Here is a 12,333-nt window from a genome sequence, read left to right on the forward strand (position 1 = left end):
CAATACACAGGAGCCTCCAGTTCGAGGTCTGAAAGTTCCTTCCTCAGAAAAGTTCCCTTCTTTTTGGAGGAACCAAAAAAACAAAAAAACAAAAGCCACTGAGGCTTTGTCATACAGAGTGAGAAGGACCCGGAGGTCAGCATCTGAAATATCTAAATTAAAAGAACAAGAGTCCTCTTAGCTCCTCTGCTCCTTGTCTGCCTGCCAGCCAGGCTGTGCCCAATACCTGGGCCCTTGGCAGCACAGATCTAAATGACGTTACAGAAATCTTGTTTGTATGGTATTGTAGCAACAGTAATGAAAGTTCCGTGGGTGGCAGGGCCAGAGACATAGCTGTACACTGCCACTCCCCACAAACTGAGTTCTAGTTGAAGAGCTCCCATCAGATAATGCCACATCCTGGACTTCACCACAAAAACCGTTTCAGGACCAGCCAATATGGAAGCTGGGGGCGGTTATGTTGTTGCTGTTGGCAGGGGTGCTTTTGTTTAAATGCTCTGTGTGTGTGCGCGATTGTCTGTGAGTGGATACGTGTGTGTGTGCATGTATACACATGTGTGTGCCATGCTACACTTAGAATTCTTTTTTTTCCAACTTTTTTATTTGAATTAGAAACATGATTGTTTTACATGACAATCCCAGTTCCCTTCTCCCATCCGTCCTCCCTTACCCGCCCCCCCAACTAAAACCTTATCTGTCACATATCCTTTCTGCTCCCCCTGGATGGTGAGGCCTTCCATCGGGTGTCATCAGAGCCTTTCGTTTCCTTTGGGGTAGGGCCTAGGCCCACCGCTGTGTGTCTTGGCTCAGGGAGTATTCCTCTATATGGACTGGGCTCCCAAAGTCCACACCTATGCTAGGGATAAATACTGGGCTTCTACAGGAGGTACACTTAGAATCCTTGATTATCGTCTAGCAAGAAGCTTCAAGCCAAACTCTGGAGTGAGACCTCCATTTTTTTCCTGTACCGTCAGGCATTTCCCCTGTCTTTCTATTCAGCCTCACTTTCAACTTCGGTGAATTTCAAGATTCACCACTACTAGCTTAGTTTTCACAAGGTTGTACACTGTTGCTAACCTGTTTTTCTGTCATGTACATGTTTTCTAATTTGAACCTGGATCTATGGAAAGAATAAACAAGGTTTACTGAGAGCCATGCAAGAGTGCACTCTTAACTGTTATCTTTTTTTCCTTTTCAAAGATTTGTTTGTATGTGTGTGAGTTCTGCACATAGGTATGTGTACTGTGTGTGTGTGTGTGTGTGTGTGTGTGTGTGTGCGCGCGCGCGCGCGCGCGCATGCCCACACACACCTGGTACTTATGGAGGCCAGATGTAGGCATTGGATCCCCTGTAACTGGGGTGCTGTGAAATAATCTTCACAAGCAGTTGTGCATCACGAAGTGGGTGCTAGAAATCAAACCTAGTTACTCTGTGAGAGCAGCCGGTGTTCTTAATTGCTGAGCCGTCTCTCCCACCCCAAGTGTATCCTCAGTTTCCTTGTGACTATAACAAACAGAACCAGCGCAGCTACCTTTGATTTTAAGACAACTTTCAGAGAGAAGGTGACCTATTTACCTAATTAGAAAACTGGTAAATTAACCAAAACTTCATATTGTATATTAAGATCACTGAGTGTCCTCATATCTTACATTTCATTATCATTGTCTTCACTTTGGTTGTCACAGTACCCTTCATTCCCTGGCCACTGCTGCTTTTTATGGGGGGCGGGCCGGGGAGCAGGTCTTGAATCTCATACTGTTTTCTTTATTTACAGAGTAATGCCATCCTCTTGCTAGACACCACTGGCCGTGCCATTCGCCATCTCATCCTTCCTGTAGACGAGTTTGCATCTAAGAAATCTTCCTGGTGGAACAAGGAAGGCGGTGTAAGCAGTACCAGATCTGCCTGGCAGATTGATTGCCAGGGACTTTCCCAGCTGCAAAGATGGGTGCCTGGCTACCCCTCCCAGTGCCAAACAACAACAAAAATATTAGGCACAAAAGGGTCATTAAGCAGTTTTAGATCTTGATATGTTAAGACTGTATAGCTAGATGAACAATTAAATATCAGCAGGTTCCTTTAGTGTCCAGCATGTTAATGTGAAATTTTCCAGGACTGGGCTATCAAGGAACATTAGAGCTATTTGAGTATAATGGTCATAGCAAATTCTTAATCATGCAGTCGACTTTATTATTTTCCAATTATATAGTTATGTTTTGGAGTTACATGTTAGAATCTTAAGTACAGCAACCAGTTTGCCTCTGTCAGATAAATGGTTCGATTTATTAACTTAATCATGTACCCTAACTCAAGGAAAATTTTTTTCCTACCATTTAGATAGAAAATAAAGCTTATCCAGTGCTTTGCAAATAAGCATATTTGATTCATCAAGGACTGAGGAAGTATTTCAAGTGCCATAATTGAATTAAGAGCTAAGAAACCAAGTATTTCCTCTACACTTATATTATGATATGAATTCCACAATTAACCAATGACTAGCACATTTATTTTTACCTAGTATTTGGCACTGCTTTTAAAGATTTGTTTCTTTTTGTTATGTTGTTATGTGTATGGTGTTTTGCCTACATGTGTATCTGTGTGTCATGTGAGTACCTGGTGCAGAGGCCAGGAGACGGTGTCAGATCCCCAGGACCTGGAGTGACAGGTGGCTGTGAGCCAATATGTGGTTGCTGGGAACTGAACTCAAGTCCTCTGCAACAGCAGCCAGTGCTCTTAACCACTGAGCCATCTCTCCAGTCCCATCTGGCACTATTTAAAAACTACTCTAAAGAGGTGTTAGTGCCTTAGTGATAGACTGCTTGCCCACCAAGCAAAAGGCCATGAGTCCAAGCCTCAGTACTGCAGAACAAAACCCCCAAACGCTAAAAGAGCTTTAACACAAAACGTGTGGTATATTTTAAAATATAGTTTAATCTATGTTCCCCTGAAAGTCTTGACATTGATAAATGGCTTCTCTGAAAGTTGCATGAATTACACATTAAAGGAATTCTTAAGGGTTAATTGATGTGGATATTTGCTTTGTTTTCTTCTTCAGGAAACTTACAGAATGTGTAAAGAATTTTCACACAAAAACTGGCTAGTATTCTACAAACAAACAGGGTAAGTGTTTCACTGTAGGAGATTCTAAACTGGGATTGTTACTTTGTTCCTTCTGTTTCCTGCTGTAATTATACTTGTTTAGTATAAAACTAACAAGCCAAATACTATTGTATTCTGAAAATAACCCTTCACAAATGGTAGAACGTTGAGAAACAGGTATATGATGATGTGGTTACGGAACACAGCCCTGCTCTGTGGCACACGCCACTTCCGATTGTTTCTTCTCCTGCCTGCCCTGGCATACTGAGAGTTTTGTACACCAGTTTTCTAAAATCACATGTTTCTTTGTGATTGCTTAGTCTGAAAAGATATCTATTTTAGGGCCGTTTGTTACATCTTAGCATGATTGTGCCACATCCTCATAGTCTCTGTTCAGATAAAATTTTCTTCTTTTTCAGGAACACCCTGACGGTCCTGGATGTCTTAGAAGGACTAACTCACACCATCTCACTTCCTATCAACCTCAAGGCGGTTTTCCTTGTAGCAGAGGACAAATGGCTTCTTGTGGAAAACAAAACAAATCAGTGGGTAAACCTGTACTGTGTACTATCTCAGGAAGTATGCAGGAGACCAAATGGGCTCCCTTGGCTTTTAAGTTTCTGTGCAGAGTGAGATTTAGAAGAACAGACAGTGAGGAAAAAAATTAAAGTATATTATGTGTCTATTCTCAGGGTATGACCTGAAAATTAATGATAAAAATGATGACTTTTATATATAAACCACTTGTGTTTAGTGTTTTCCTATTCACATATTGAGCTCAAATTAGCTCAAATTCTAATTGGTCTTAGTAATAAAAACCCAGAGACAGATAATGGGGTTAAAGCTGAAGATCAGAAAAGCAAAATGGCCAGCCACTAGAGAGTTCTCACCTCTACCAATGCTCAGACAGAAAGGGTGACCCTGTCCTCAGACTGCATCTCCAGACTGCATCTGTCTCCACCAAACCTTAGACTACACTGAATTCCTGTCTGAGATCATCTTTGTGTGAGCTCTGTTTCTTTTTTAGACAGGATCAATCTCATGTAGCCTATGGTGGACTTGAACTCAGAGAACCATCTGCCTCTGTCTCCTGAGTGCTGAGATTAAAGTCATGCACCACTACCTCCTGGCTCATGGTTTGTTTTTTGTTTTTTTTTTTTTTTGATTTGTTTTGAATTGTATTTGCTATGATATCATTTGTTATTTCTCTTAACAGTATTGTTGAAAAGGTTTTTGGTAATTCGTAATGAAATGTTTAAGGTGAAAATTATGCTCTGGCTATCTTTTTAAAGGCTTAGAGCAAAAAACAAATTCTGATTTCTCTTGGTCTGTCCTAATGATTGTTAAAAAAAGAAAAGTTTTAACTTAAGTTAGATTTAATTAAATTGGGCTTCTTGTCTGTTCACAGGAAGTATCTTTTGACCAAGCCTGCACACATTGGTTCCGAGGACACTGGGGCTTGCCAGTTGTATATGTTGAAAGAAGAGCTCCCCAGCACAGGATTTGGGGTCACACAAGGTAAACGCTACCTTCCCTTCGCTTGCTGCTGCTGCTGCTGCTGCTGTGTGTGTGTGTGTGTGTCTGTGTGTCTGTGTGTCTGTGTTTGGACATATACTGCCTGCCAGACTGATTGGAGACCAGAAACCTCAGCCTGTGTGATGCTTATACCAAACAAAACGGCCTAGCACTACAGCAGAAGTAGGAGATCAAGTCTTCTACCTTTCCACTCTGTGTGAAATTTGTTTAACTGCTGAATATTTTTTGTTTTGTTTTGTTTTCTACTTAGGACAGTTGGGTTCCAAGTCTTGCCCGGGTTAGCACCTTTATTTCTCCATGAGCCGTCAGCTCATCAGAACTTCTGCTCCATTTCTCACAGTTTGCCAACCTGGGTTGGGTCTGTGTCACAGCTTTTGTGCAGGGAGCACTTGATTCAAGAGGATATTTATGGCTGTCACATCTTGGGTTGCAGAAATGCTTGGGATCACTTTGGGCAGATGCTTTGATGATTAGAACTGTTTTCTCAGACAAAAGATTTAACATAATCTTTAAACTTTGTTCTTTGTGGTCTGCGTTGTTAAGAATGAAATCTTGCAAAAAAAAAAGAATAACAAAAATAATAATTCCTAAAACATATCAGGATCATATCTAAGGGTGTGTCTGACATTTTTCAGAAACAGAATTCTGCATACCTCATAAAGTCTCAAGTGATCAACTGTCATCTGAAAACCTAAGTTCAGCTGTGGGTCAGAAGATTGCCTCTCCTAACCGGGTTCTCTCAGATGAAAACAGTTATGCTACTGTAGTTGTTGGCTTCCCAGATCTCATGGTAAATACCAACTTCTGACATTTCTTCTTAGCAGAGCCTAGAGTACCTGAGCCTGTCTGAACAGTAACTGAGAGTGCTTTTCCTGCAAACATTTTCAGTTGTGTCTACATTTGGCATCACTCACCAAAGCTACTGTCTACCTATATAGTTTCATTACTTTATAAGTAATGTTTTTTTTTCTTTTCAGATTTTTTTTATTTGAATTAGAAACAAGATTGTTTTACATGCCAATCCCAGTTCCCTTCTCCCTCCTGTCCTCCCCTACCATCCCCCCCAACTAAAACCCTACCTATCACATATCCTTTCTTCTGTCCTTCCCCTGACTCAGCCTTTCTGCTCCCTCATGATCTCTGCATCCTTCCTCTTCTTCCCTTCTCATTCTCGTAGCTCCCTCATAAGTAGCGTTTAAAATGTGATTTGATGTAATTCAGTAAGGGAAATGGGAGGTCACATGACCCGGAGCTTAACATGCTAATGGTGACTTTCTCCCCACACCATCTTAATGTGTGTTCATGGACTCTGACAAGAGGAACCAGCTGAGACTGATCAAAGTACCACATCTTCTAGAATTCATATTGAAAATGACCCATCTTCCCCTGGTGGAGATGTAGAGGATAAAATAGAAAGATTATTCCAGGACAAGTTGCAGTCTCATAGTCCAAAATATATGTAGCTCTTACGTAATTCCCTCTGTGGCTCCACAAAGGGAGCTGATAGAATCAGTTAAAGATAAAAATATGGGTTCTACTTGGTGCACCAATCTTAACATGCTTCAAATTTTTAGTTTAATTAACAAATGGAGAATACTTTGGGATATAAGATATTTGAAATCCAAAACTGAGTGGATAATGTGTGGCTTAGAACTTTGCCATGTGCTTTATCAATGGCCAAGTAAAAAAAAACATCTGCTCCTACATTGTGTAACTCAAAATGCAGTATGCTGCTGCAGTGTGGTGTCTGCAGAAGCCTTGATGGAATGGTAGAGCCATGTTGGTATGCTTTCTGCCACACTTAACTGCTTAAGTAGAAAAACAGCAGTAGAGCTTTTCTGTGAAGGTAGAACTGTCTAAAAACTGATCTCACCACCTTACTATGATTGAAGATAGTAGTGTTAAAATACAGTGCTACCATGAAAATGACTAGAAGGTGAAAGCTGACTGTAGGCTATTGTTTATATTAACCCTAAAGAATCCTTCATAGGTTAAAAGGTTAGTAACCTTATTAAAGCCATCCTGTGGATATTTGTTAACCACCGTGGAGGAGATACCCAGGTAATATGTTAAGTGAAAGGTCAGTTTCATCGTTCACAGCAAGTCCACTTTTTAGGCCAATACAGTAATGCTCTGTACAACTCCAAGTCCTTTCATATGAATAACTCATTTTTACTACAATTCAATAAGGTTCTACACATGGGAAAACAGGAAGAGATTACACTTCCCATCCTCCTTACCACAAAGATTGTAATAAGGGACCTAGGGCTTGAGCTCAGGTGTGACTAGCTATCCCTCTAGCCTGTATCCTTTACTATACCACTCTGCCTCCCTGCTTGTATGTGAATGTCTTTGTGTTTCTTCATAAAGCTATACAAAAGGATATGTCATTCCTTATTAGCTTTTTATGCAGTTACCAAAATCAATGAGTTATTATAAACTTATGTACTTTCTTACCCTAATAGCAAGTAGATATTTTTTAAGTCTACAAGAGATATAATCTATGATGAACATAATGGGCATTAATTTTGCCATCAAGAGTAAGGAAGGCAACTGTGGTGGTACCCCTGTTATACCAGCAGTCAGGAGGTTGAGGCAGAAGAACTAATTGCAAGACTAGCCTGTGCTAGCAAGACTTTGCCTCAAAACAAGCATGAACAGAAGATCAGAATACCTACTGCCACTACAATCAAATACAGTACTATCTTAGACATGGAACAAAAAGAAAAAAATTGATAATTATACTGCCACAAAGTGTAAAACAGCCCTATAAAAGACACTGTTAAAAGAATGGTAAGACCATCTATAGACGAAGAGAAAGTATGGCAAATTATCTCTCTACCACAAGGCTTGTATCCAGAATATTTAAGATCCATAAAGTTCAATCTGGGTGGTAGTGGTGGCCACCTTTAATCCCAGCACACAAGAGGTAGAGGCAGGTAGATGTCTATGAGTTCAAGGCCAGCCTAATCTACAGAGCAAGTTCCAGTTATACAGAGAAACTTTGTCTCAAAAAACCAAAAACAATCTATAAAGTTCAACACTAAGACAGCAACCACTTCTTAACATCTCTAAACAGTAAGCTAGTGTGAAGTATCAAAGGCAATCTAAGTGGGGTGGTAAGGATGTCTCTGGTGGACAAGGGGTCACCATGTCCTGGGTGTTAAGCCTGGTGAGTACAGTGTCCCCATGAAGGACAGCTGACCTGGGAATGGAATCCCCAAGTGAGGACATGAGGAATGGGTATATCCCAGTGTGGGCTGCTGAGACCAAAGCAGGGAGAAGGGCATTGACCTCGGAGATTAGTCTACTGATGGAGGTAGAAGACTGGCCACATAACCATGGCCTTGAGGAATAAATTCTTTATGAATTCTCTGCAAACATAGCTCCTTAGAGCCTTTAGAGAAAACAGAAGACAAAGATAGCTTATAATCTTGGGAAGGAAAAATGCATTAAGTAAAACAATGAGGGGAAAACCCCACAAAATCCCAGAAGAGCTAAGTCTGAACAAAGCTGAGGCATGTGACCAGGAGGGACAGTCCAGGGGCTAAAAAAGTCCCAGCATATTTTATTTTATGCAAATAGTGGAGATATAGATGTTAGTACTATGATTTTATTTATTATTTACATCGAGAGAGAGAGTGCGTATACGCACGTGTATGTATACACCATAGCCCTATAGCATGTGGACATCACAGGACAACTTTCAAGAGTCTGTTCTTTCCTTATACTCTGAGAGCCCCAGAGGTCAAACTCAGGTCATCAGACTTGGAAACTGCCTCACCCATTGATCGATCTCACTCCATTATGTAATTGTTAAAGTAACTATATTGCTATATTTCCTCTTTTCAATTTAATCCACTTAAAAATAAAAAATAACTTAAATTTTTTTACTTGCATAGGCAGTTACTGTTATTGGTAAAACACACATCTCCTGTGCCTTGTTAAAAAAAAGATTAGGGAGGCCGGCAGGATGGGCAAGTGTTGTGGTCTCCGTACTGCCAGGAAGCTTCGAAGTCACGGGGGCGGGCGGGGGGGGGGGGGCACAGCCAGAAGTGGCATGATAAACAATACAAGAAAGCCCACTTGGGCACAGCCCTGAAGGCCAATCCTTTCGGAGGTGCCTCTCATGTGAAGGGAATTATGCTGGAAAAAGTAGGGGTTGAGGCCAAACAGCCAAATTCTGCTATCCGGAAGTGTGTCAGGGTTCAGCTCATCAAGAACAACAAGAAGATCACAGCTTTCATGCCCAATGATGGCTGCTTGAACTTCATCGAGGAAAATGATGAAGTTCTGGTTGCTGGGTTTGGTGGAAAAGGTCATGCTGTAGGTGATATGCCTGGAGTGCACTTTAAGGTTGTTAAAGTAGCCAGTGTGTGTCCCGCTCGCTCTGTATTTCTCGCCAGCAAGAAATCATACACGGGACACTCGGATCCTTCTGCAGACAAGCTTTAATGCATCTTGAGAGTGAAAGAGCATAAGCTTCCCAGAGCGGAGACCCCGAGCCAAGAATCCCGTCCCCTAATAAAGGCTGGCAACCGCCGCCTCGGACGTGTCACCCCATGATTGGCTGCAGCTCATCCGGCCATATGACGCCACGGAATAGGCAGAGATCAAGGAATGGAAAATTACCCAGCGCCTGCGCAATAATCTTGTTTACATTCAGTGCCTGCCGGATGCAGGCGCCATCTTGTAATGGAGAATGCAGGGACGGCTCCCTACAAGTGTGTCCCTTTTGGCCCTGTACAAAGACAAGAAGGAGAGACCAAGATCCTAAATTTTGACAGTGGAAACATAGTAATAAATTTTCATATTCTGAAAAAAAAATTAGAGTATAAGACCCCCCTCCCCCAGAAAGCTCAGGCCTCCAGAGTCTCAGCCCAGGACAGCAGTCACCCCAATCACCAGGCAGATTCGAAAGCTTGATGCAAACTGCATGAGGCTTTATTGTTGTTTAATGAGCTAACCCCATGTTAGGTCGGGTCTTTCATCCATCCACCATGGCAGATGTCTACAAAAGACAGCTCGAACCGGCTGCATAGAGATCTTGTAGGGCAGCGTAAGGGGAGTGTCTAGGAGTATGCACAGGCTCAGGATTGGTGTGGCTCCAGGCTTGGAGGGCTTGCCCTGTGTTGATTGGTCAAATGATTGTTATGGCCCGTAGGCCCTCCCAGGGTGATTGCTATGCTCTATGCGTCATTGCTGTGCACTTGTCCGTAAAGCACACCCAGAGCTGTGAAGCATAGCACCACTAGCTAACATCTGATTGGTTCCTTGCCACGAGGCAGGCATCTGACTTTCTAGTGACTAGGACAAGGTCAGACAAGCATGTGTTCAGCTGTTATGGCTGCCGAAATGGGGAGCTGGTCCCTTCAAGGGTGTTATCTTAATTTCTATCCCCATAAATCATAAGTTGCCCTTGGCACTACGTTAAATGGCAAAATAATCTAAGCATGGTGATGACTATAAGAGATGTGATTTTAGCATTTCCTTTTTCTTTTTCTTTTTCTTTATATTTTTTTAGTCACCCAGTGAAGTTTATTCATGGAAGAGGCCTTCATCTTTGGAAAAACCAAATGTCACCAACACAGGAATCTATGGCGGGAAACGGACAAATGCTACCCCAAGGCACAAGAACTGTGTGACTCTCACGCACACTAACCAGGTGGTCAGGATTCTACCTGCCGGAGAAGTCCCTCTGAAAGACATCTTCCCAAAAGGTGAGCAGCCATTTCAGCTTGCCAGGATGGCTAAAGGTGGCTGGCCTTTGCAGGGCGATGTTTAGTTTGGCAGGGCTGTTTTCTCCTCACAGGTATAACACACCCTGACAGAAGTGGGGTGGGCTAAAAACTCCTCTGCAGGTTGAAAGCTTGTGGGCGTCTCCACATGGTTTCTGCTTGTGGGCTCTGCAGGTAAAGCTAGTCCTGTTCACACTGCAGTCTGTGTGTTGCATGACTGACTGCAGAGAGCTCACATGTAGGGACTCCAAATGCAGACTGCCACTGCCTTCCCTCCAAGTCCCCTCACACTGATGACTGCATAAAAAGTTCAGTACCGATCATTCCGTGTGTCAATCCATTCATCCTCAGACTCTACCTTATTGTTAGTTTGCTCTTTATTTTTGTTTGTGAGAAAGCTCTGGTGTAGGGAGAAAACATAACTGAGCCAGGATCACCCACTAGTGGCCTGAGTGCAGATTTGTACCAGGGTCTCCCAGGACCAGTTCTAGAATTCTTCTTGCTGGCCGTACGGACATTCATCTTAGCCATTAATTAGAAGAACACTCAACTGCATAGTGATAGGTACTTGTGTTATCCTGTACCCAAGTCATTGTATTAGTGTGGCCTTTGTGGCTATAGGACTAAGTGTAGTGTATCTGTTTCCGAGTTTGGAAGTCCTGTTTAAAGCATTATACTTAGAAGTTGTTCCTTCCAAAATAATCACCATGCCTTTAAAGCGCTTTGCATGACAGAAGAGGCGACTGGATGAGGTAACAGCTGCTGATCATCACAGCACGTGTTACCGTAGGAATGTTCACAGGGTGATAGATACATAAACACAGGAGAAGCTTATGGCCTGGACTGATGACATTTAAATGATTCCTGAATGGTGTTGGAGAGTGAATGAAATGAAGGAATTAGGACAGGAAACAGGGGCCAAGTGAGAAGTACAGGAGCTTGGTGGACATTCCAGGAACTACACAGTGTTCTATACACAGCATAGTGTTCTTCCATTGTCGTGGCCCTGCATGTCTCAGCCCCAGACCACAGAAGCCACGAGGTCCGGCCCGAGTGGGGGAGTGTGGACTAGGGAATTCCTAGTAACCCAACAATGATAAAGACCAGACACAGGCATCTTGTCATCTTTAGAGAGCTCAGTTCCATGCTGCAAAACTGGAGTCTCTTCTTTATTCAGCATCTTCCTGGCTGTTTCCTAACCGAGCTTCCCTGACCCTGAGACCGTGTCTCTTCCATCCTCCTGGACCCTATCAGCAGATCTCTCTCTACCGTCCCCACCAGATACCTCCTAACACTCTGTCCTCACTTGTCAAGTACACCCAGCCCTCTGCCCTGGTGCAGGCCTATTCAAATGCTTAGTTCTGTAGAGATGCAAACTAGGAGGCATTTTCCACTGAGGCCATGCGATTCAATAGCAAATCAACTAGCATCCACAATTCAATGCAGACTGGAGCTCCTGGTTACTGGAACCAGAGGTTTGGACCCCAAGACACTCTCTAATAGCACAATATTCAGCTCGACATTCCATCCACCAGAAACACGGGACTCACCTTGACACCCCTCCCCCTCCTCACCCGTATATAACCCTCCCTCATCCATCTTGTCCCTTTGATACAAGCTCAGTAGTACTTGTTATATTCTAATGCCAGCATCCACAGCCCACCAGGATACACCTCAAGTGATGCCATGGCCCTATCAGAATTACTTCTTATATTTTACCCTCCATTCTTTATCAGAATGGTAGTTCCAATGTTTGCATTTGTTCTGACTAAGGTCACTGTTTTTACTGTGTTGTTTTATGCATTTGAGGAATACAAACAGTTGCTTAGCCATCATCACAATTAGTAAAGTCTCCCTGGCCCACAAGCCATCCTGTGTCAGTAGTCAACCCCTGCAGCTACCTCCAGCCCCCACTAATCCAATTTCTGCCCTTACAGATTTGCCCTTAACAGAATTCTGT

The 12,333-nt window shown here is 42.7% G+C and overlaps 1 protein-coding gene across 2 annotated transcripts in view; it reads left to right on the forward strand.

Moving 5' to 3' along the window:
• The window catches only part of Vwa8 (von Willebrand factor A domain containing 8), a 330,350-nt gene that overhangs the window by 233,624 nt on the left and 84,393 nt on the right, over positions 1–12,333 (forward strand). For both annotated transcript variants that reach the window (XM_027390074.2, XM_027390075.2), the window contains 6 exons: positions 1,775–1,885; positions 3,056–3,120; positions 3,519–3,644; positions 4,508–4,617; positions 5,271–5,425; positions 10,160–10,355. In XM_027390074.2, coding sequence (XP_027245875.1) covers positions 1,775–1,885; positions 3,056–3,120; positions 3,519–3,644; positions 4,508–4,617; positions 5,271–5,425; positions 10,160–10,355 — 763 coding nt within the window. The remainder of the gene's footprint in view (positions 1–1,774; positions 1,886–3,055; positions 3,121–3,518; positions 3,645–4,507; positions 4,618–5,270; positions 5,426–10,159; positions 10,356–12,333) is intronic.

This window comes from Cricetulus griseus, assembly GCF_003668045.3.
Source record: "Cricetulus griseus strain 17A/GY chromosome 1 unlocalized genomic scaffold, alternate assembly CriGri-PICRH-1.0 chr1_1, whole genome shotgun sequence".
Lineage (NCBI taxonomy): Eukaryota > Metazoa > Chordata > Mammalia > Rodentia > Cricetidae > Cricetulus > Cricetulus griseus.